General features: G+C 36.1%; 1 protein-coding gene across 4 annotated transcripts in view; it reads right to left on the bottom strand.

The window, feature by feature from the left end:
• Positions 1 to 26221, bottom strand: part of LOC142356370 (intersectin-1-like) — a 119506-nt gene that overhangs the window by 47436 nt on the left and 45849 nt on the right. The window contains exons 12-14 of one of the 4 annotated variants that reach the window (XM_075408299.1): positions 25482 to 25499; positions 4171 to 4411; positions 3751 to 3885 (exon numbers count right to left, since the gene is read on the bottom strand). In XM_075408299.1, the coding sequence (XP_075264414.1) occupies positions 3751 to 3885; positions 4171 to 4411; positions 25482 to 25499 (394 nt within the window). The remainder of the gene's footprint in view (positions 1 to 3750; positions 3886 to 4170; positions 4412 to 25481; positions 25500 to 26221) is intronic. The other 3 variants (XM_075408305.1, XM_075408317.1, XM_075408311.1) reach the window with 3 other exon arrangements.

Raw genomic sequence — 26221 nt, 5'->3', positions numbered from 1 at the left:
TCTTTACGCTTGCTTTTTTAAAAGTGTTCTTAAAATTTCATTCCCTTTTTGAATTTGATTAAAATTTCGAATTCAGTTGCCAACATTTTCTCAAAATAATTTCGTGAACTTTCATTTTTTATTTTAAAATTTCAATTCACATTTTTCAAGATTCCATATTTTTGAGGCATCTGCTTACAATTATATCCCTCAACGTTTTTGTTTTTTTTTCGCTAAAATGTAGGCAAAAAGTTATCTGGTAACAACTTATATTCAATGAATTTATGTAAGAAATTACTTAAGTCAAATGTTCAACTTGTAAGAACCCTGCGAGTTGAATGGTTAACTTTCAACAGATTTTTAATTCGAATGGTTAACTTGTAAAAGCCTTGTAAGTCGAATGACTAACTTGTAGGATCCTTGTAAGTCAAATGATTAACTTGTAAGAACTTGTAAGTCGAATGGTTAACTTGTAAGAACATCAAGCAGAGCTATCAAAGAACCAAAAATGAATTACAAAAACCAATTGCCTAATGAAACTATAGAAAGTGTTAGTTTAGTCGGTAAATGTTCGAAAACAAAAGTCAAAAGATCAAGTTATGAACAAACTGGATCAAGTTACAAACAAACTTGCTTCAGCTAAAAAACATAGCAGGACATGTCCTGAATCACCATCCAAAGGGTTAAAAAAATAATGACTTGACAAATAACTTAATCACAGCAATGTCAATCTAAAACAAGCAAAAAACCCACGGCCCTCTATGCGCAAAAGTGAACAAAAAACTGGGAACAATTAGAAAATGTCGTTTTCCAATATGAAAATTTGAGCCATAAAATAAACAAAAAACTACAATCCATAATCCTTAACCACATCATAACATAAAATTTTAGAAGTAGAGGAAATTCTCTTACTAGTACTGTATACCAATGGCTGATAAATGCACAATTCAACTACGAATAAAGGCAACATACACAAATTAACTCGAAAATAATTCGAAAACAAACGGTAACTCATTCAATCAAGAAATGAAGGAAACATATGGACCGAAATCACGACACACTAAAATGAAATTTGATTTGTATTTGTGTTCAGAGCGAATGACAATACCACACGAAAAACAACAAACAAATACTAAAAAACCAACTTTCACCTTTTAAAAGTGAAACATATCATAAATGAGACTAAATAATCAGACCAAAAATTATATATATATATATATATATATATATATATATATATATATATATATATATATATATATTGCAAAAACTAAACAACTGGCATTTTTTAAAAAATAATAGAGTACAAATCACCAAAAACGTTAGACACGCGCTGAAAACATTTTCTATTTTTCATTAGCAGCCGCAAAATTTCACGGGTAGTTTTTGAAAGCGAACAACGTGTAGAGCCTATGAGACCTGTTCCTAATGCCATAAAAAATAAGACAGATACACATTAGAGGATAAGTTCAACAAACAAACATACCCGGCAGATTGCCGGAAAATAGCCGCCGTTGATTCCAATAAGCATGATTGGGATTGAAAGAATAGAAGATGTTGAAAAAAAAAGATTTTTGTACAAAAACATTTTTTAAGTCCGATTTATTTTGATGGCATTTCGTAGTTGAACATAACGTACTTCTGTTTCTTAGAGAGAGGCTACAGGGGCTACTTTCAATACCAATAAGCATTAGAGATGGTAACTAAGACTTATAGGAACGACGTTCAAATAGCGGGCATCTAAAATTGGGCTTTATGGGTTTATCCCGTTTCTACTTCTGACTTCAATTTTTTATACTGACTCTGTTCATTTTTAATTGCTTTGCTGAGCAACTGATGTTCAAAATCAATTTTAGAGAGGAGATAAACTAGCCTAGAGAAGTCAAAAAGATATCACGCAAAATGTTGAAAAAGCGGCAAAATGAGGTAAAGCGAACATTTTTTTATTCGACGAAGCAAAAAAAAATAGGAGCGCTATAATAGCCGGCTGAGAAGATGAGGGCGGCTAATAAACAAAAATTCAAAAATATTTTTCGAGAAATATTGTCAAAGTCATGAAAACCACTAGTAGCTATGGAGACTGAAATCATTATTTAAGTTAATTTACTTGGTTACCACCAAACAAGACAGTTCATTGAAATTACTAGTTGGTAAGTCATGATTATTATTTGAAAAGGGGGCAAAATTCAAATATTAATATTTTATGGCTAATGTTGTCAAAGTCAGAAAAAAAACTATAGCTGCCCATTAATGAATTCAAAGAATTGCAATAGGCCCAATTAGAACTCATATGTATTATTTTAAAAGCACTCAAGATAAGAAACATAAACCGTCTAACGTCGGAAAAATTGCTCTCGAATGACAGCTGCGCAATCTAATTAAGGGGCTGAGGCTAAATAATCGTTTCTTTATGGATGCAAAAACATCAGCCGACGGTAGCATTCAAAACCCGACCTCCGGAGTCCAATTCTGCCACCTCGAGGTATTAAGCACTCCGCTATCAGGGCATTGTCACCATCTCTTCTAACAATAGGTTTTGTTGGAACAGGTTTTGTTCGCAATTAAGAGAGCAATTAAATCACTCAAAAATTAAGAAGTCAATTGAGAAGTCAAAGGTTATTCTAGGAGAAGAGCGCAAAACGGTTAAGCAATACATTTGCACAAAAAACACACACGTTTACAATTAATGCTTCTCATTCGAGATCAATTAAACACTGAAAACAGTCAAATGGACGCACGTGGAAAATTTTCTCTGAACTGAAAACTTGTTCAAACACCAATTTTGTCACTCCGCTGTAATGGTAAATTGAAAAAAGTCACGCCCCAGAACTACTCGATTTTTTGCTTCCTTTACCACTTCAGCGTGACCAAAATAACCACTCTAATTTGACTTCTCATTGACGTGAAAAAGCTGAAAAGTGTGAACAGATCTTTAAAGTCAGCACACCAATACAAACCAAATACTTCGGATTATTAAAAAACCTGTTGAATACCAATACTCTTGTTCGAGTCGCTAAAAGACCACAGGACTAATATAATTGCTATCAACTGCGTCTGAGAGCAATTAAAAAGACACATATGTTTACAATAGTTGCTACAAACTCTGTTCGAGAGGAAACAATCAGACTGCAAACGAATTTTATTTCATGCCATTAGAAAATTTTAAGACAAAATTCTAAAATCATACAAGAGAAATGGCACCCACTTTAGGCTCGGCAAATGTTTTTGTAGTCCTTTGACCCTCAATAAGTTTTCCTTGAAATTCAAACCCAATTAAAGAAATTTCATTTTAGCACAATTTCCCATTTCCTCACAATAAAGGTTAAATGCCTTGTGTAGAAAATGATGAAAAGAAATGAACAAATTTAGGCGGTTTGAGAGAATAAGAATTCGATAAATAGCTAAATTATTGAGCCTCAATTTTCGAGGAAAACTTTGAACACTTTTGTTTCTCATCACAGATATTGCTCGGTTAAAATTAACTGAACACATACACTTCCTTGCCCTCAAATAATTTTGGAGATTTAGAGCAAATGATTTTGTTAAGAAGTAAAAATTTGTTATGTTAAGAAGTAAAATCTTGCTAGTAAATCGAACTAATTGTTAAGATCAATTTAGTCCGATTAAATCACACTTACATATCGTAACATGTGTTAAATAAAAGCTTCATAAAACTAACAAACAGAATGAATGCAGTAATACTGACAAAAAAGCGGAGCTTAGTTGCTGATTAACATCATGGATGAGAAATAGTAGTACAATCAAACAAACCCCAACCATAGACCTGCAGGCGATGCGCCTACACGGCGAAAGGAGTTTCTATTCCTGTTGAAACTGCCCCCTCCTCCGTGGCTGTTGGAGATATCAACAGGTCTCCAGGTAAAGGAGCAGGAGCTGTTCCTACGCCTATCGTTAATTACAGCGAAATGATTAAACCTGCTTGAAAACTAATTGCTTATTAAATCTTCAATAAGTCAAACTTTGTATCCAAAGCTATTTCCAAGCTACTTCTGTGAAACTATTTCTGTTTGATTTCCGGACGCCTTTAAGTATCGGAGAAATTATGAGCCACATAAAAATTGCACTATAAAACTTTTCCCTCGAGATTTGCCACAACTGTTAAGCTCATTTACAAGAAAACTCAGGATTATGACAATGATGCCGTCGATAATTTTGTTAACTTTGACTTACAAGTCCGCCTTCTTTGTCGCGACATCAGCAGCATTACCAGCGCCACCGCCAGCCGCATTCTGAGTATTAGCAGCACCTTTAGCCAAGAGAGCCTTGCACTCTGCAATCTGGGAGTTGAGCAGGTCTATCTTGTGGAACTTGGCCGCAGTCTCCTTCTCAGCTGTCATGATCTGTTGCTTCAGATTGGACACTTTCCGCTTCTCAGCCTCCAACGAGGACATCGTCTGCGAATGCCTTTCAGCTGCAAACAAAATTGAATCTTACATATAATCAATTCAAATCTTTTTTTTATTTACGATGCTTCGGCGTTTGACTTCTGTCAGATTTTATATATAAGTAAAGGAGTCGACTTGCCGCCCCCAAGCTGACCGACTGCCCTATAGGGGGGGGGGGCTTTTTCTTAATTGACTTTTTAAAAAAAATTAGCAACAAACTTTTGAACGAATTCCAAAGAAGCAATCCTAACGTTCCTGAACAATAGTGAGAAGTGCCGCTAATTCTAAAATAAAATTATGACAAGGTAGATCGTCAATGCTCGTTCAGACATGATGATCCGACCCCGCTCATCCACAATTATGATAATCGATAGAGGAAGAGGTAATTTGGTCACTAAGTAGAAAAATTGGGATCTTTTCCGTTAGTTCCCCAAGCTTAGTGGGCGCATTTTATTTCCACCCCCCTCCCCACGCACGTACCATATTTTTACATAATTATTTACTATACAATGGCACGTGATCTGTAACTGGGGGCGCATAACGTACTGGGGGGCACAAAAGGAAAAGATCCAATAATTGATGAATGATTCATTACCAATAGTTACAAACTCAAAGAATAAAATAATTGACTGTCTATGAGACCAGCCATGGTTGAGACTGCACAAAAAAAAACAAAAACAACCCGACCTCCTGAGACCGATTCCGTCCCATTGACTGGACTGAGGTATTAATCACTCCGCTATCAGCGCTTTGTCACAATCTCTCTAACAATCATTTTTATTGGAACAAGAAAATTTAATTCGGATAGGAATCCAGTAATCCAGTTGAAATCACTCAGAAATTAAAAGTGCATGAAAAACTACTTGCGATAATTATTCTAGAAGAGCGTAAAAAGGGTGAAGCAAAAATTCTGCATGAAAAAAGACACACGTTTACAATAATGCTTCTCATTCGAGAGTAATTAAAACGAACACTTAGTATCAAATTCAAAATATCATTAGATAAAACCTAAACTGACCAAATGGTGTAACATAAGGGAACTGCCTATAGTTCAAGAGAACAATGAGTAAAAATTAAAAACAACCATTAGCATTTAACTTCAAAAACCAAAATATATTTACTTATACCCCTTTACGAATCCAATGGTACCTGTCATTAATGAAACAAAAACATAACATTAACATAGCCGGCAGATTGCCGGAATAGCTGCGAAAGAATAAACTTGCGTGCCATATAATAGAGATAGAAACAGATACAGATCTAAAGTGAAAAAAAATCGACGCCGCTCAAAAAACTAGGTAAAAAACATTCAGCGATAAATAAAATTTGTTAAAATTAATTCCGCAGAAGCCTCTTATTAGGGACCTTTACTGCACAAATGAGTTCCTGTGACCATAAACAAATTCAAAATAAACTTAAGTTTTAAAGTGCAAAAGTCATTTCAATGAGTGAGGTAAGTCACGTATGATCAAAATCTAATCACGCAATTAACCTAAAAACTTTTGCTAAAGCGAGTGAGAAATGACGTCACGCGCGCAAATGCCGTTAGTAAGAGGAAGAAGTCATTCAGAAAATTTGACTTTTTCAGCTTTGCTGCGTGAACAAATGTAAAACGAACAAAGAGCGTCAGACGACGAAACAAAAAAACCAAGAGCACAGCAATATCGCTTCGCAGCTATAATAAAAAGAAGCAAACCAACAATTAATTGACAAAAAGTGTTGCAGCTTTTAACAGCATAGGCTAATAGTTGAATATATTTAAATTCACTTAGGCTTCATTTGAAAATCAATGGTACTTGTAATTAAAGTTACCATGTAAAAAATCAACAAAAAACAAATATGCGAAGTATCCAAAAATCACCAAAAATCCTATGGAAACAAATATTGTCACGGTTATAACATATCCGGCAAATTGTTCTCAAACAACTGACGAGCGGTTTACTTCGTCAGTAGCTAGCAACGGTTTAGGAAACATAGCCTTAGCTTAACTGAAGGGGCAAGGGTTGAGCGGGTGGGGAGGGGGATCGAGCGCATTGGGTTATGCGTAAAAACAATGTGCAATTTTGACTAAAAGCATAATTAGAGCCTAGCAAGATGAAAGGCTCTAAGATCCCCTAATGATCCCGGGGTTTTACCTGTTTATCCCGTTTTTGAGGGAAACTCAAATGAGTCCGGCAAAAAACCCATTCAAGCAATAAATTGCATGAAAAAGACCACAAGACTAATATAATCCCTTAAAACTTCGTTTTAGAGCAATTGAGATTCAGCTTTGCGGTTTTATCAACAATGAGATTCATCTACGATTTGAAAAGGCAAAAAAGTACAAAAATTAAAAACAAAGAGACATTTTTGAAAACAAATAAAATCAAAGTCATTAAAGCTATTATCTACGAACTCAAAGCATTAATAAAAAAACTTATCATCCAAACCAAACATAAATCGACTAATGTCGGAAGAATTACGACAGGCAAGGCAATTTAATTCAGGGGCTGTAGCCTAGATCAATTTTTCTGTAAGGGCGCAAAAATAGTTCAGCTCGACGTGATTCGAACCATTGACCTCCCGCTCCCTGACCAGAAGCACTGCACACTCGGCTATCAAGCTCTTCTTCTTGCAATGATGAAATCGATATTATTTTAGCAACAAGCTTTACTTCGGAGTGACAGCAATAGAGATCACTCAAAAATGAAGAACGAAAGCTTGAAGTCACTTGAGAAGTCAAAGAGTTCTAGAAGAAAATCGCAAAATGGTCAAGCCAAAAATTTGCATAAAAAAAAGACCAACACGTTTACAATAATTGCTATGAACTTCGTTCAAGAGCAAATAAAAAGAGCAATAAGCTAATGTTTGAAAAATAAATATAGTCATTTGCACTTCACTTAAACGCCAATGGGATTCCTCGGTTATGGGATCTTTAAAGGAAAACGGAAAAAAATTTTTAATTGTCATAAAAAATCTGAAAGGTCATACAAAAAGAAAGCAAACCAATCTAAATCCTTTTGATTGTAGAAATTCAAGGTGAGAAAAAATAGACTTCATGTTTCCGCTCGTCTATTGAAAACACGTAATCGATCCACTTTGTGTGTATGACCCCTCGAATGACACCCCGCGCAACTCTACGATATATGGACCGGTCAAAATTGAGCGAACGAAAAAGCCAAGCCGAAATCTTTCAAACGACTCGCGAGCGGTTGTCTTTGCCAGTAGCTAGCTACGGTTTAGGCAGGCTACCTTCAGCTCAGTTGAAGTTTCTTTGAATCTCCTAAACAGAGAACTTAGAGCCCTCGGGCGTTACGTGTTTATCCTGGTTTTGAGGACGAAAAGTCGTAACCGTCAGAAGCAAAATCATTCAAGCAAAAAATCGCATAAAGAAGACCGCAGGACTAATAAAATTGGTGCAAACTTTATTTGAGATCAATTAATCAGTTGAGCATATAGTTCCCTCCCACTACTACCGTGGGGTCGGAACAATCGGGTCTCATCATTTACTTAAATTTGAGTATAGTTATTCGAGTATTCGTAAATTTGAGTAAAGTCATTCACGCAAGCTGGAAGCAAAATCTTATCACTGCGTTCATTGTCGAAGAGATCATAATATACGTGTCTCTCTGCTACAAACCATCGCTAGATTCCATTCCACGAGCTCAAACACAAGCTCAATCGTAAAGCAATGCCAAAGAAGCAGCCTCCCTTAGTTTATCATCCCTTCATATCGTACTTTAAACCAGTTAATGCAGATTAAACCTTTCTATTTGAAGTTTTTGTTTATTGACCTCAGCCTCCAATTAATAATTAGAGCACAGGTTTAGGTGCGCGACCCTAGACCGCGCTGATCAGACGTTGCCCTCTGATCAGACCATCGTGCGACCCAAGGCCCTCTGATCAGACCGTAGTGCGACCCAAATCGTGCGACCCAAAAGACCTCTGATCAGACCATCGCGCGACCCAAAGTCCTCTGATCAGATCGTAGTGCGACCACCAGACCATAGTGCGACCCAAGAAATGGTGCGACTATAGTGCGACCCAGAAAATTTGCGGTTTTCTAGAGAACAAACTTCGTGGGACAATCGTGCGACAAAAAATTGGCATTACATAACAAAGACGTTGAGATGCAGACTCTTCTGCTTCTAGAGGTGCAAATTATGAGCACCCGTTAAACTAGGGCACAAAAGGAAACAATCCATTGCATCTATTCTTTCGGCTTCCATCTTAGTCTTCATGTTTTTTACGCCACCAGGCTCATTTGCTTTGTTCTTTACCTGACGTAACTGACAATAATTGAGATGACTTCACCTTTTGAAAACAAAATTTGTTGAAAACTTTGACAGAACAATCACTGCAGACAAAATTAGAACAAATCAAAACTAAATTACTTAAAAGCTTGACGCAAAGCTTAGGACGTGTATGTCAGCGTTTGAGTGTGTCAGTTTTTTCAGCACTCGCTTACTCTCCTGATCGTAATACATGTGTGCTGAAAAAAGCGATCACGCTGAGTATATAGACTAAGTGGAATATGGTTTTAGTTTTGTACTTTACCTTTAAAGTCATATTTCACGTTGTTAACTTAACTTTTTTCCGTCCTGTTTAGCCCATTGAACAGACCTTGGTCAGAGCTTTCGAGCGATGTACTTTGATAACTTTGAATTTTCAACCCATTTTGTTAATCTTTTTTTGAGTACACAAAGTTAAAGTTTGTGTAGAAATGTATGCCAATCTTTTGACTTGTACAGGAAATTTTCAAAGAAATGTTAAATTAGGTGAAGAAATTGCCGAACTTCATGAAAAACCTTAGCTAAAAACTTTTTGAAAAAACGAGTTAAAATGGGTATGATAGCTCATTTAGTAGCCGTGACAATATACTAATAGAACCTGTTTAGTACCAGATGCCAATTTTTTTTTTACTGCTATGAGAAATTTTCATAAGCATTGTTTAATAAGGTAAAGAAATTGTCGAACTGCATGAAAAACCTTTGTTAATATTTTTTTGAACAAGACGAGTTAAAATCAGTATGATAGCTCATTTAGTAGCCATGACAATGTACTAATAGAACCTGTTTAGTACCAGATGCCAATTTTTTTTGTTATGAGAAATTTTCATAAGAATTGTTTAATAAGGTAAAGAAATTGCCGAACTTCATGAAAAACCTTAGCTAAAAACTTTGAAAAAACGAGTTGAAATGGGTATGATAGCTCATTTAGTAGCAATGACAATGTACTAATAGAACCTGTGTAGTACCAGATGCCATTTTTTTTACTGCTATGAGAAATTTTCATAAGAATTGTTTAATAAGGTAAAGAAATTGTCGAACTGCATGAAAAACCTTTAATATTTTTTTGAACAAGACGAGTTAAAATGAGTATGATAGCTCATTTTGGAAGCAATTTCAATGTACTCTTAGAGTTTGTGTAATGACAGATGCCAATCTTTTGACTTCTATGAGAAATGTTCAAAGAATTGTTCAATTAGGTGAAGAAATAGTCGGACTTCATGAAAAACTTTTGTGAATGTTTTTTGAACAAGACGAGTTCAAAGGTGTGTGATAGCTCATTTGGTTCATATGACAATTTACATTAAGATTAAGTGTAGTAACAGATGCCGATCTATTGACTTCTTTGATCTATTTTCAAATAATTGATGAATTAGATGAAGAAATTTTTGAACTTCATGAAAAAAATTTGTTATTAAACTTTTAAACAAGACTAGTTAAAATGTGTATGATAGCTCATTTGGTAGTCATTAAAATATACTTTTAGTGTTTGTGTAGTAACATATGTCAAAATTTTGAATTCTATGAGAAATTTTCAAAGAACTGTTGAATTAGGTGAAGAAATTGTCTAACTTCATAAAAAAATTTTGTTAATAATTTTTGATCAAGACCAGATCAAATGTGAATGATAGTTTGGTAGCCTTGACAACGTAATTTTTCATTTTAGGTTTAAATAGGGGCCAAACTTTTGACTTGAACAAAAAAATTACAAAGATTTTTGGCTGAATTATGTGAAGAAATTATCGAACTTCATGACAAACAATTGTTGATAACTTTTAGAAAAAGACAAGTTCAAATGTGTATATAGCTCATTTGGCAGCCAAAACAAAGGATTTTTTGCATTTGTTTAGTAACCAATGCAAATCTTTTGACTTATTAAAGAATTGTTGAATTAGCTGAAGAGATTATCAATTTTTTTTTAAAAACCTTTGTCAATAGCTTTATGAACAAGACGAATTAAAACGTGTATGATAGCTCATTTGGTAGCCACGACAATGTATTTTCAGAGTCTGTAGTTAGAGATGCAAATCTTTTGACTTCAATAAGATACTAATAAAGAATTGTTGAATTAGGTGAAGAAAACCTTATTAAAAACCTTTGTCAATAACTTTTTGAACAAAACGAGTTAAAATGTGCATAATATCTCATGTCGCATAATATGCATAATAACCACAGAAATTTACTCTAAGTTTTTGCGTAGTAACAGATGTCAATCCTTCGATATTTATAAGAAATTTTCAGAGAATTGATGAATTAGGTGAAGAAATTATACAACTTCACAAAAAACCTTCGTTAATATCTTTCCGAAAAAGACGAGTTGGAAAGTGCATGATAGCTTATTTGATTGCCGTGATAATGTACATTTATAAATGAGTATATATATAAATATTTATATATATATATATATATATTATATATATATATATATATATATATATATATATATATATATATATATGAGTTTTCCATTCGTTTGATCTGTTTCAAAAATTTCAAAACTGGCGATTTAGAGGAAAAAACTGTAAATTTTTGTCGAACTTCGACTAATTTTTCCCATAAAACATACAAGTTTTTGGTATCATAGGAAACAAAAACACGCCCTTCCGACGACCATATAATTATTTTTTTAAAGTAATGCCAAACAAGGAGATGCGAGAGCAATGTAGAGACCGAACTCAGGGTCGATTTTCGCGAATTTTTCATATTTTCAGAGTTGTTTAGTTTAATAACTTTTTTCTTAGTGATCGATTTTAAACGTTTGTTATATCATTTTCCTGCTCATGTAATACTCTTTACGAATGTATAAGGGTCAACAAATTTCGATCTAGTTTCATTGCTTAATTTTTCGATTTTCCAAATTTTGCAGAAAATAAGAGAATTTGAGCCAAAATCTCCAAAATCGACTATTGCTTCGAGTAATTTTTTAACTTTTTTAAAGCCTAGGTTCCAAAACATTCATTTTTCAAATTTGGTTCAGTAGTTTTCGAGATAGAAGCTTTTTCTGACACATACCATAGGCCCAGTCTCAACCAGCGCCCACCACCTCCTCCCCCCACCACCCTCTCAGTAGCAAAAAATTTTCATCTATCTCTATACAACGTCCAGCTAGAGAGCTTTTAGGATATATTACTTTTACCACTTTTTAATTTACTTCACCTTTATAGCGGCTAACTGAGATGAGGTAGTGAAGTTTTCGTTCACAACGTCCTTCCGTTCACGTGACATGCTTATGCGTGCGCTGTCAGGACAAGTGACAGCAGAGAGAAGCTAATCGAATGCGTCTTTACCTCCTCGCGGTAAGCATGTATAAATATGAGCGTGGTATCAAATCGAAAGTTTCAAAAGAAGTAGGAGTCGGAAAGTTTGTCGAGAAGGAAATAAGTAGAATAGGTGTTGGCAATTCTTTATCTATTAGCGCAGAGAGGTATGAATTGCAGAAACGGGTGTGCAGAACTTAGGTGGGCTCGTATATTGCCCCGGGGCTCGTATACGGTCCGTAGATGTGTATATAGAGAACAAATACGTGCAATACATCGTTGGAATCAGGAAATAATGACCTTTTCAGATCAGATGGATAAAATTGAAGCCAGTCAAACTGTTGGGAGTGGTGTTTTGTGGACGAGATGGATCGACCCGGTGGTGAAAGGAAAGTGGCGAGAATAGAGAAGTTTAATTTGGTGAAGGAAGAGCGTGGTGGGCGAGAAGAAAGATCGAGGAGCTGCTACCGTTGTCTTTCAAGTTTGTTGGCTTTGATGCAAAAAATGTTGAACCAGAACACGTTATGGACACTGTTGCGAAAACGTTTGTTGGTGATGAAAGTGTTAAACTCGGAAAGTTGAGGCCAAATCAAAAGCTTAGCAGAATTTATAACGGTTGGATCAATTCCTCTGGTGTTGGACTTGTAAGAGGGCAATGCGTGAAACTGAACAAAGCAAGATTCCTTGAATGAAGCTATTCAAAATTGGGCTAACAAAGGATTATAAATGCGGTGCGATTACCAAAAAAACCAAGGAGCCAACTTTTCGCAGAAGACCTGTTCTTACATGTTGGGGAAGAAGCTTCGACTGTCGTACAGAAAGTTTGCTAGTGATAATTTCCAAATTCTTGAAATTTGAATTGTGCTTTGTTTTTGAATTGTTGTTTTTGGAATTGTTGTATTTTAGCTAAATTGCTGTTCTCTTGAGCTATTAGATTGAGCTGTCAACCAAATTATACTTCCTAGAGTAACCGTTTTGGCCACATTGGCGTTTATGTTGTTTATATAATCTTTTCTATTTTTCAATTCACACGGCTTTTTTCTTATTGCCTGCAGGGTGTATCCCTATATTACAAAAAGGATTTCAGAAAACTGCCGTGTTTAAACTCCAAACTTTATTTAAACAATGGCTAACTTCGAATTTCCCGATTAACGATTTTTAAAAAAGGTCATTTTTATCGGGTCAAGGAGTTGTCCGAATCGCACCAAATATAGCATTGAGTATCCCCTGTGTATGTAGATTTCAATCTGCCAAGAATTTTTGCTATAGCTTGCGTAGAAAAAAAAATTAGTTTTTCGTACGGAAATTTGCGATTTTTCCAAAAAAGTAATTTTTAAAATAGGTCTTTTTGATTAGGTCTTAGAGTCCTCCACAGTAAACCAAACTCATTATGGAGTACACCATGGGTACCTAGAGTGTAAAACAGAAAGAATTTTAGCTATAGCTTGCCTACGACAAAAGTTAGGTTTTCAAACAGAAATTTGCGATTATTTCAAAGTAATATTGAAAAAAAGGTCTTTTTGATTAGGTCTTAGAGTTCTCCAAAGTGAACCAAACTCGTTATGGAGTACACCATGGGTACCTAGAGTGTAAAACACAAAGAATTTTAGCTATAGCTTGCCTACGACAAAAGCTTAGGTTTTCATACGGAAATTTGCGATTATTTCAAAGTAATTTTGAAAAAAAGGTCTTTTTGATTAGGTCTTAGAATTGTCCAAAGTGAAACAAACTCGGTATGGAGTATACCATGGGTACCTAGAGTGTAAAACGAAAAGAATTTTTGCTATAGCTTGCCTACGACAAAAGTTAGGTTTTCATACGGAAATTTGCAATTAATTCAAATAGGTTATTTTAAAAATAGGTCTTTTTGACTAGGTCTTCGAGTTGTCCAAAGTAAACCAAATTCAGTATGGAGTATCCCAAGTGTACCTAGAGTGTAAAACAAAAAGATTTTTTGCTATAGATTGCCTAGGAAAAAAATTAGGTTTTCATACGGAAATTTACGAATAATTTTAATAATTAATTTTGGTTGGTTATTATGGTTAGGACCACTTTTCATTTTGTTCAGGGTTATTTTCTCTTCAGGTCATTTGTAATGGAACATCAATTTCACTGGCTTGTAATCACTGTTGAGCAAGATGATGTCCGAAAAATTGGCGAAAACTCGGAAATGTGGAGCAACAAGAGCTATGTGGACAAAATGACGAAAACAACAGGGCATCAGGTTTCGCTCTTTAAAGATGGCAAAGTAAGGTATTACAAGGTTGTTAAACAAGGAACTGGGGATTTCACAAGGGAACTAGAAGAGCTGAAGCAAAGTTTAAACATATCTTGCGATACTGATGATGGGTGCGCTGAAGATGCTGAAAGCGCCTCTCAAAGTGGAGAAAGAAAAATCAAAGGAACCCGAACACAGCGAGAATGTCATGGTATATTTTCAAGCTGTTTCTAATTCAATTTGTTGTTCATAATTATAAATTATTGTACTTAGACAGCCATCATTATCATTTATTATACTTGTTGACAATGGTACCTAGGGTACCTTTATATGAAATCTTCGGATTTTCTTCAGCTGTTCAAATTTTGTGCTGCGCAAAACACCAAGAAATAGCTGAGGCTATGCTGATAAGTAATAAGACCGTGCACGACGTGATTGAGAACATGCAACGTCAATCCAGTGAGGCTATGGAAGAGTTGCAGCTGTTGAAAAGAAAGCTATCTAAGATTGTAAGAGTTCATTTTTTGTGAAACTCCTTTGAAGGTTCGCTAAAGCGGTATAGGTTTCCATTAGCAGGTGAAGATGCTCTGGGAGAGGATTTTGAAGGCATTGATGAGTTCGGGGCAGCTGCCAATGAAGACGCAGAAGACATAGATGACTTACAGGAACCACTTTTGGTGAAACAGGTTGACCTAAAGCCTCCTCTACAGTTTGGTTTATACAGCAAGAACTTAGATCACGTGTATGATGGACATTCAACTTATGTCTACGGAATCGTTTTGAGAAAATGGATATGAGAAGTGAACGGATTGGCCTACGACATGATCTTGCCAGCAAAAAACGTTTCATCTGGAAGAAACTGCGCAGCTGTTGATAAAATGCTGACTTTTTTCATGAGTTTTAATTATCTTAATCCTTTTCTTCCTCTTATTCAGATCTCATTAGCAAAATGTTCATTGTTCAAACGTTGAGTTCAATCATTTAATTCCCACAACCAGTGCGTTTTGAAGTTCAATTATTTCAAGCTTTTCTAAATACTATTATGGTAAATCGTATCAAAATTACTTAGGTGCAGTTGAACGGAAGTTTCCTCGAGACAGATTCCCTGACGCCAAGAAGCAGGCCAGACGCTCAGCTAATAAAAGCGGCTTAAACGGAGGAAGTACAAATCTGATGCAAAGCAAAAGAAGGAAAGCTATAACAGGAAAGAAATGAAAAGCGCATTGTGCCGTCCTATAAATTCAACTGAAAAACCTGTATGAAGATAGCCCTTAATAAATTTAGATTCATTGTTTTCAAAAATTGATGAGCTTCAGTGTTTGTTTCTAAATTTGTTCTCGGAATTTGCCCGATGTTTATCCTTTGGACTGCAATTTTGCGTTGTATATTTGATAAATGTGATCTATTTTCCCAATTTGGAATTCCGTTGTAAGGTTTAGTTTGATATTTTGGTAGTAAATTTTACTCTGAACTTATTCTAAGAATTTCTAAGTTTGAATAGATTTTATTTAATTGTGAATCTATTAGTTGAAACCTTAAAACTACATTTGAAGTAGTTGTCTGTTTCTAAAAAGTTTAAAAATTTTTTGCAATCTCCTAATTGTTACCCTGTTCTCTAAGCTGTATTTATCAACTATGCACCACGCTATCAATCTCGATCAACTTTATGTTTGGTTTCAGAGAAAAAATGGCTCAATCAAGCGAAACCGTTGAACCTCAGGCTGACTCGCGTTCAGAAAATTTGTGTGACACGAAGTGGTTATTTTACTACGCTGATGCATTGGTAGTTGCTGAATTGAACAGTGCAATCTGGCCATTGAGTACCACGCAAGGTTACAAGCTCTCACTAAATCCCGATGACTTTGCTGCAATTATTCACAGAAAGGTTGTCAGGAACGCATTTTCTTAGGCAAAGGACCTTCTAGACAAATTGCAGAGCATAGAATGCAAACATTAAATCGTCTTTCCAATGGATTGGATTACGAGCTTTTTGTGGAGTCTGAGAATGTGATCGCAAATGCCCAAGTCGCATTGTCTTCCGGAGCGACGCCTGCTTCTGCTGAAAAGCCCAATGAGACTGGTGAACAGCAGAGTGATTTACGTGTGTTCAACATTATATGAGCGAACCAGCCGAAGTTTGATAGCTCTCATGCATAAAACTTTGAGCAATTAGCGTTGATAGTTATACTCTGCTGTTATATTGTTGATGCGTTTTTTTAAATGGGAATTTTTCTCATCAGCTTACATGATTGATTTTGTGTTTTACTTTTGTTTAATTTTGATACATTCAGTTTTGAAGTTAGTTGATTGAGATTGTTATTGTGCAGATGCGACTTCTTGAAACGACGTAATCATAATCATCGTACAAATCTGATGCAAAGCAAAAGAAGGAAAGCTATAACAGGAAAGAAATGAAAAGCGCATTGTGCCGTCCTATAAATTCAACTGAAAAACCTGTATGAAGATAGCCCTTAATAAATTTAGATTCATTGTTTTCAAAAATTGATGAGCTTCAGTGTTTGTTTCTAAATTTGTTCTCGGAATTTGCCCGATGTTTATCTTTTGGACTGCAATTTTGCGTTGTATATTTGATAAATGTGATCTATTTTCCCAATTTGGAATTCCGTTGTAAGGTTTAGTTTGATATTTTGGTAGTAAATTTTACTCTGAACTTATTCTAAGAATTTCTAAGTTTGAATAGATTTTATTTAATTGTGAATCTATTAGTTGAAACCTTAAAACTACATTTGAAGTAGTTGTCTGTTTCTAAAAAGTTTAAAAATTTTTTGCAATCTCCTAATTGTTACCCTGTTCTCTAAGCTGTATTTATCAACTATGCACCACGCTATCAATCTCGATTAACTTTATGTTTGGTTTCAGAGAAAAAATGGCTCAATCAAGCGAAACCGTTGAAACTCAGGCTGACTCGCGTTCAGAAAATTTGTGTGACACGAAGTGGTTATTTTACTACGCTGATGCATTGGTAGTTGCTGAATTGAACAGTGCAATCTGGCCATTGAGTACCACGCAAGGTTACAAGCTCTCACTAAATCCCGATGACTTTGCTGCAATTATTCACAGAAAGGTTGTCAGGAACGCATTTTCTTAGGCAAAGGACCTTCTAGACAAATTGCAGAGCATAGAATGCAAACATTAAATCGTCTTTCCAATGGATTGGATTACGAGCTTTTTGTGGAGTCTGAGAATGTGATCGCAAATGCCCAAGTCGCATTGTCTTCCGGAGCGACGCATGCTTCTGCTGAAAAGCCCAATGAGACTGGTGAACAGCAGAGTGATTTACGTGTGTTCAACATTATATGAGCGAACCAGCCGAAGTTTGATAGCTCTCATGCATAAAACTTTGAGCAATTAGCGTTGATAGTTATACTCTGCTGTTATATTGTTGATGCGTTTTTTTAAATGGGAATTTTTCTCATCAGCTTACATGATTGATTTTGTGCTTTACTTTTGTTTAATTTTGATACATTCAGTTTTGAAGTTAGTTGATTGAGATTGTTATTGTGCAGATGCGACTTCTTGAAACGACGTAATCATGTCGCTTGAAAACTGGCCAAGAAGTTTGTTCAGAGCATTTATTTTTATTTCCGTCTCTTTCGATATTTTCAATGGTCAATGTGCCCTAACTTCAGAAAAGTAAATTAATTTTGTGTTTTTTCTAAGAGGGAAAATCATTATTCGGCTGTAGTTAAAGTACAGGCGTATCTTGTTTCGGTGAAAAGTTGAAGTTGACTTGAATTTTCTTTGATCTGCTTTAGTGTCGTCATTTGGTTGTTTAGTTATTTTGTTTGAAGCTTAATGAGTCGTTAATTTTTCCAGAGAAAGAATGTCTCAATCAGGAAATTTTCTTTGATCTGCTTTAGTGTCGTCATTTGGTTTAGTTATTTTGTTTGAAGCTTAATGAGTCGTTAATTTTTCCAGAGAAAGAATGTCTCAATCAGGAAAATCCAGTGAAAGAACCGTCAAGCAAAAAAGTATTGAAACCGATCGAGAACCAAGAGTAGTGCGGCAAATAAGGGAACAGAATCGGGACACGAGGTGGCTTTTTTATTATGAAAAAGCAGTCATTTCAACTTCTCTTGATGGACCGATATGGCCAATTGATGTGACTGAGGACAATAAACTCTCTCTTAAGCACGGCGAATGGCTGTCGATCATTCACAAGAACAGTATCAGGAGGGCTATATATCTGGGAAAGGGGCCATCTAAGCAAATTGGCGAGCATAAAACTATAACTGCGAATCGTTTGAATCGGTGTGCGCAAACTGTTTGTTGTGGATGTTGTTAGTGAGAATACTACTCCTGTGTCATCGCGAACGCAAGACAAAAGAGCGTTCGGGCATCTCTAGTCAGACGATATATTTGGGTAATTCGGCAATTGGTGGCACTGGAATTTCTGAAAACCCACCATTGTTGAGCAGAGAGTCACAGGGAACGCGCTCGCACCAACCGGCTTTATTGCAGTCGACATCAGCAGTCGACGTAGGAGTTGATGACGAGTTTGACGAGGTAAATGTTTTTTCCTGCAAAAATAGCCTTTTATATGTAATTGGTTATCCCTGGTTTACAATGAGCAACGAGGTATTTTGCTTGGTTTTTTTTTGCAGGATGAATGCAACATTTGCAACGACTTTGTGGACCTTGTTGAACGGCATGCAAAAAGAATGAAGCGTGCTACAAAAGTTGTCGAAGAAGCTAATAGGAAAGCTGACAAGAACAGGCGAAAGATGATGAGAGAGTTTGATGATTTGGTAAATATCACCTACTTTTCCTTAACGATAGTTTTTCTTTCTTTAAAAGCTATTTTTCTAGGTTGGCGAGCTTAAAGAAGTTGCAATTCTGCAGAAATATGGTTTTCAAATTGTCGAAGAAAATCCTGAACTGAAAAAGAGCTATACAACTTCAGATGTACTTTTTGAGGGGAAAAATCTAATGGAGGAGCTGCAGGCAAACTCGTACCCATCAGTGCTTGGGCGCAATCTGAGGAAATGTCTATCTGGAGACAATGGTCTTGTTAGTGACATGATTGAAAGCGAAAACTCGGCAGTGCGGATGGAGGCTGATAAGGACGCAACTGCAGTCTTCAAGGGTACATGTCTGTTTTAGTTGTTCAGGTTTATAAAAAAACAATAATGAAAGTCAACCAATTGGTGGAAATAATTACACATCAAAAAGCTCCAACAAGGTTGATTCATGACATGAAGTTCCTCAAGCACTGTTCTACCATTAGATTTTTCGTTTACTGCTTATGACCAGGGAGGATTTTTGCGTTACTCTTTTCTTTTCAGAGGTCATTCGACAGAAGTACGCCTGGTCTTGCTTTCAAAAAAAGACGCGGTTGCAACGCCCGAGAATACATATTGATTTTGTGAGCAGCATTGAAACTCTCATTGTCGTTTTAATTCTTCAGTTAAAATGCAGACAGTTAGACAGATTAATAATGAAACTTACCAGTACTGTTGTTTTTCGAGTTTTTGCTTCCATTTACTATTGTGCCGAAGATCTGAAATTATTTATTTTTATTTATCTTTTGTTGCAGAAAGTTTATTTTTAGCTTTAAATGCGGTATACGCCTCTGATAGATGGGATGACATGTCTTATGTTTGTTATAATTTAATTTTCTCCGAGTTACTGAAAGTTAGAACCTGAAAATTGAGCTAAGCTTTCATTTGCTTTGTTTTCAATCTTTTTTGAAAAATTCGCAGAAATGTTCATTGAGCACTGGCTTTTGTTTTCCGTTCTGATGGATCCATTTGAAAGTCATGAGGGATCAACCGCAATAAGTGTTACATTAGTAGAAAGCTGTATCTAGCTTGAGTACCCTGTTGTTCTTCCCTCGGACGACCTATCAGATTCCGATATCTCATTGGACGAGTTTTCGTTCTCGGATGATGCTTGCAGTAGTGCTTCTCTGGCTTTGCGCGCGCTCAATCCCTATCGCAGTGAAGTTTGCAGTGACGAATCGGATACTCAATTTAGTCAAGAAGAAACCGACACTGTACTTTGCTCGAATTATAGTGTTAGGCGTCTGAAAGAAGTCGAAGAAGTATCACCGAATAATCGTGCATCTTCTCTTCTTGCAATAGCTGCTGAGCATAATGCACCTAATTCCCTGCTGAGCGACCTTCTTAAAAGAGACCAAATTTTCTTTGGCGGTCACAGTATCTCCTTGGATAGTCAAAACGAAGTTGCCTCAATTTTACGCAATATACGAGTCAAAAAAAACAAATTGTAGAAAATGGAGAGATTATGTGGTTGAATTTTCGTGCTCTCCTCATTCAAATTATAGAAAAATCTTTAGATGAAATTATGTACGCTGAAACCAAAATAGAATCAAAGGAGATTATCATTCCAATTTCCCAATAACCAGCTGTCAGTTAGACTAATTTTAAACACTGATGTTGCAATGTTTGCAAGTTATCCGCAACTTCTGCTTGGCCCCTTTTAATTGCTGTTGCGGATCTTCCACCAAAGAAAAGACAAGCTTTTGAAAACATAGTTCTTGCGGCTTTGTTTGTTGGTCCAAGTGTTCCTGATTTTGATTCTTTCTTTGAACATATCGAAAGTCAATTGTACGGTAGCGATATTGTCAAATACAAAGGCAATGACATAGTAGTTAGACTGGAACCGATATTTCTTGTTTGTGACCTAATTGGAAAAGCTAAGGTATTAAAAATGAAACAGTGCAAAGGGTATTACGGTTGTACCTTGTGCACTCAGCGGGGTGTTCATATTGTTGGGACACATCACTATCCAAATAATGAGGTAATTACGATCAGATCTGCTGAATCACATAACATCAATCTTAAGGCACTCATTGATTGAAGTAGTGAGCAAATTAGGCTAGAAAAGAGAAAGAAAGCGAACTGTGAAGCTCGGACTCAAGGTGTGAAGGGATGCAGCAAAGTTTTTGACGTCATCCCAGGTCAACCACTTTACTCACCTGTCGATCCTGTGCATCAGCTGTTTCTAGGAGTTAGAAAGGACATTTTTGCTTTTTTATGATAAGATGAGGACTGAGCACAAGCTTGAGTCGAATGAATTTCTGACGGGACTCAAGTTACCCAAAGAGATAAAGAATACAGTTCGTTCTTTTGATGTGTTGTCGTCCTGGAAAGCAAAAGAAGTGAAAACGGTCGTTACATTTAGCTCCTGTCTTTTTGCCACCGTTTTTGTTTGGTGAGGAGAGAAGAACGGAGGAGGTTGCTATAAAAAAATTGGTGTTTTCGGTTCAAGAATTTTATGAGTCGTCAGCGAAAGTTGAGTTCTGCAACCGAATACTGAATGAATTCAGCCCGAGTTTGGGTGAAAAATCAGAAAGAATGGACTCAATTAATTTTCACTTGCTGAGACACTTAGCATGGCAAGTTAAATTTATGGGACCACTCTTTACAACATCAGCTTTCATGTTTGAATCAGCTAACAGGATGGTCATAGCTCCTTTGACCGGAACAGTAAATCAATGTCAATTGATGGTCGACAGATTTATTAGATCAAAGTTTGTTGCCAAAAAGAAAGTTGAGAAAGATTGCTTGGCTGGAATTTTACAGAATTTCCAGCAGCATAAAACCTTTGACAATGTTAAAGGTTTTGTTGAGAGCTCAGAGACGCTGAAGTTCAGAATCGAATACTCAGGCGCTAAATTATCTTGTCGATAGCTCCAGCGCTTTTTGTCTTCTTGTGCCTATGAGCGTGGTTCTGGGCTGGACAAGTATATTGCAGCTAAAATTGACGAAAAAATTGTTGTCGGCGAAATCAGATTCTCTTTCGAAGACAGTGTGCAATGTTTTCTATTGCGAAAATTTGAGATTCTCAAGAAAATTAGATTAGTCAAAACTGATTGAGGTGCAAGTTCCTTTTGGTTTTGCTGTAAAAGAATCCGATGTTACAGTGAAGGTACCGCTCGCGTCTGTTCAAACTAAATGGTTTTATCTTGCTTTCAAGGAAACTGTGTTTTTGTTATGTTTATTGCGACATTATGAGCATAATTGAAATGTGTTTGTTTTGATATCACAATTGTTCTACGTGTTTTAATTTATTTTACTTTATTTTTGTTACCATTTTACGTCTTGGATTTCTGCCAACGCCAAGTTTTTTATTAGTATGGAGTATCCCATGTGTATGTAGAGTTTAAAATGCCAAGAACTTTTGCTATAGCTTGAATAGGAAGAAGTTAATTCATACGGAAATTTGCGATTATTTCGTTTATTTTATTGGGTCATAGAGTTGTCCAAATCCAACCAAACTTGTTATGGAGTATCCAACGTCTAGGTAGAGTGTAGGACAAAAAGAAATTTTGCTATAGCTTGCCTAGGAAAAAGGTTGGTGTTTCATACGGAAATTTGTGAATAACGAATTTTAAAATTAGGTCTTCTTGATCGGGTCATGGAGTTGTCCAAATCGAACCAAATTCAGTATGGAGTATCCCCTGTGTGTGCAGAGTCTAAATTGCCAAGATTTTTTGCTATATCTTGCCTAGGATCTATCGAATTAATTGCAAATTTCCGTATGAAATACTAACTTTTTTTAAGGAAATTTGCGAATTTCGCGATAAGCGAATTTTAAAAACAGGTCTTTTTCATCGGGTCAAGGAGTTGTGCAAATCAACCCAAACTCAGTATTGAGTATTCCCTGTTTGCGTAGAGTGTAGGGCAAAAAGTATTTTTGCTACAGCTTGTCTACGAAAAAAGTTAGCTTTTCATACGGCAATTTGCGATTATTTCGAATAAATTGCGATTATTGAATTTTAAAAATAGGTCTATTTCATCGGGTCAAGGAGTTGTACAAATCAAACCAAACTCGGTATGGAGTATTTCATGTGTACCTAGATTGTAATACAAAAAAATTGCTATAGCTTGCGTAGAAAGTTAGTTTTTCGTACAGAAATTTGCGAATATTTCAAATGAGTAATTTAAAAATAGGTCTTTTTGATTAGGTCTTAGAGTTGTCCAAAGTAAACCAAACTCGGTATGGAATATCCCATGTGTACCTAGGGTGTAAAACAAAAAGAATATTTGCTATAGCTTGCAAATTGAATTTGCAATTATTTCGAATAAATTGCGATTATTGAACTTTAAAAATAGGTCTATTTCATCGGGTGAAATTGAACCAAACTTGGTATGGAGTATCCCCTGTGTAGGTAGAGTATAAGAAAAAAAAATATTGGTATAGCTTGCCTAGAAAAAAAGGTGAGTTTTTATAGTCATAGTCTTTTACATTCATTTAGCGATTTATTATGCTTTAATGTGGTTGGAAATATAGTTTGAGCTTGGTTTTTTTTACCTAACGCTCTTAAAATCTCCTATAGTTGTCTGTTTGTATCTCCGCCGTAGCCGTTCCCAGGCCCGGATGAGAAAGGAGGAGGGAAACACACCCAGAACATACTGGAAAATCTCAAAAGATGGTTCTTTGAATCAACTTGAGACAATTTTCCCACATAACTTTAGCTATATGTTATAATTTGTTTTGTTTATTTGGTTTTACTCGGAGAGAGTCTCAGAGCGCGGATTTTTACCGTTTGGTCGGACTCAATTCTCCTATATTTGTGTTTGTAACTCCGCCGTAGCCGGTCCCCAGCCCGGTTGAGAGAAGGAGGAGGGGAACACACCTAAAACATACTGGAAAAGCTCAAAAAAGTTGTTCGTTAGATCAACTGTAAGAATTTTTGCTACAGCTTGCCTAGGAAAAAAGTTGGTGTTTCATACGGAAATTTGTGAATAACGAATATTAAAATTAGGTATTTTTGATCGGGTCATGGAGTTGTCCAAATGGAAACAAATTCAGTATGGAGTATCCCCTGTGTGTGCAGAGTCTAAATTGCCAAGATTTTTTGCTATATCTTGCCTAGGATCTATAGAATTAATCGCAAATTTCCGTATGAAATACTAACTTTTTTAAGGAAATTTGCGAATTTCGCGATAAGCGAATTTCAAAAATAGGTCTTTTTCATCGGGTCAAGGAGTTGTGCAAATCATTATTTGGTTTTACTCGGAGAGAGTCTCAGTGCGTGCAATTTTAGCGTTTGCTCGGACTCAATTCTCCTATATTTGTGTTTGTATTTCTGCCGTAGCCGGTCCCCAGCCCGGTTGAGAGAAGGAGGAGGGGAACACACCCAAAACATACTGGAAAAGCTCAAAAAAGTTGTTCGTTAGTTCAACTGTAGATTTTTTCCGACAGTATTTAACCTATTTCAGCTCTCGAAACGTCCTCTGATCAGACAAAAGTGCACTGGAAACGTTTAAAACCGACTTTCGTGCGATCTATGATCAGACCATAGTGCGACTTTGCCTTCTGATCAGACCATAGTGCGACCATTGTCCAGACTTTCGTGCGACCTATGATCAGACCATAGTGCGAATTTGCCCTCTGATCAGACCGTAGTGCGACCATTGTCCAGACTTTCGTGCGGCCTATGATCAGACCATAGTGCGACCATTGTCTAGACTTTCGTGCGACCTATGATCAGACCATAGTGCGAACTTGCCCTCTGATCAGACTTAGTGCGACCATTGTCCAGACCATTTTCCAGACTTTGCCCTCTGATCAGACCGTAGTGCGACCATTGTCCAGACCATCGTGCGACTCAAGCGTTTCCCAGACCATGTATTTTGGGTCGCACCACGCCACCGGTGTGCGACCCAAATGGTCTGATCAGAGCGGTCTAGGGTCGCGCACCTAAACCTGGGAGTAGTTTCCTTTCAAAAATGTTTTTCTGGTTTTCTCACGTGAAAAGTACCGGTTCCTTTGCCTATCTTGAGTTTTAAAGTTAGCTTCAATCATTATCACTTTTCAGTATGCCGTTGTAAAGGCAACATTAGAATTCACGGCACTCGACAATCAAGACAAATATTGACTGGCTTCCCGAAGAGCGTGTTTAAACAACATAATTCTCAGAAGTCCCCGCTAAAATAATTAACTTTCTGTCACATATACTTATACTTGCAAAGAGACCCAAATAGTTGCAGACGTCGATTACCACTAGCATTCAAATGCTCACTTGTAAAGTAAAATCATTTGAGCCTTGCAATATACCAGAGCATCAAAATTGGTAACATATCAAACCATCAGAATTGCATTCCTGAGACACTCGAGCCTTGCAAGTCAGAGTGACAGCTACAGTGTAAAATAGAACAAAAATGATAATATACGATGCCTTTTTACTTACTTTTGGATCTCAAATACTTCGGAAAATTTCATGAACAGCTAAGTAACGATAAATAAAGCAAACGATTGCATAGCTACTGAGCTAGTGTAGTATATAGAAGAGCATAGCATATAGCAAACTAGATGCAACAACATACAGAGTAAACTGACTGCTGATCAGATCATGCCAAACCTGTGAATTGTGCTTCTTCTGTAAAAACAAAAATTGACATTTTCATCGAAACTCAGGGCAAGTACATTCACGATTCAACTAGCCAATAATTCGTACTTCACTTACATTCATTTTCACGAATTAGCTGGCTTTATTCGACAGCAAATATATATTCGGAGTTAATTTGTGACCAATCGGTATATTAACCGCGAAAAAATATGAGCAGAATCATTAACAAAGTTTTCTTAGATTTCTTGGAAAATTGAATGTCATAACCTTGGAAAATTGTTGTACACAGAGATATCAATCAATCAATCCAATTTTAAAAAGTTCGCCCCCTATTTTGGCAATTCCATGACCAAAAAGAGGAAAATCTACAAGTTCAATCTTTGCCCCCTCCTAAATAAAAAATGCATTAAAACAACATAGTAACTGAGGGCGTTTGGAAATTAATGATTTTCAAATATCACCGTAAAATTCACGACACAATCACTTCTACTCTTAGTATAAATTGATTTTTTTTGTTTACATTCCACAAAAGTTATTTACTTAAATTATTGGATTAAACAGTCTTACAATTGACCATTCAAAAATAATGAAAAAAAAACACGAGAATTAGCCAAACAATTTTCACCAATTTTTCAAGCAATTTTGTCCATCAAATCGTGATTTTCTCGGCAAAAAAGTATTAACTCAAGAAAATCATCTTTTGGACCTTCTTTCAATACTACCGTTCTCCCAAATTGTTGCTACTTGGACAA

This window comes from Convolutriloba macropyga, chromosome 2 (assembly GCF_964194025.1).
Source record: "Convolutriloba macropyga chromosome 2, txConMacr16.3, whole genome shotgun sequence".
Classification (NCBI taxonomy): Eukaryota; Metazoa; Xenacoelomorpha; order Acoela; family Convolutidae; genus Convolutriloba; species Convolutriloba macropyga.
Note: the sequence above shows the minus strand (reverse complement) of the source record. Positions and strands in the feature narration are given on the sequence as shown.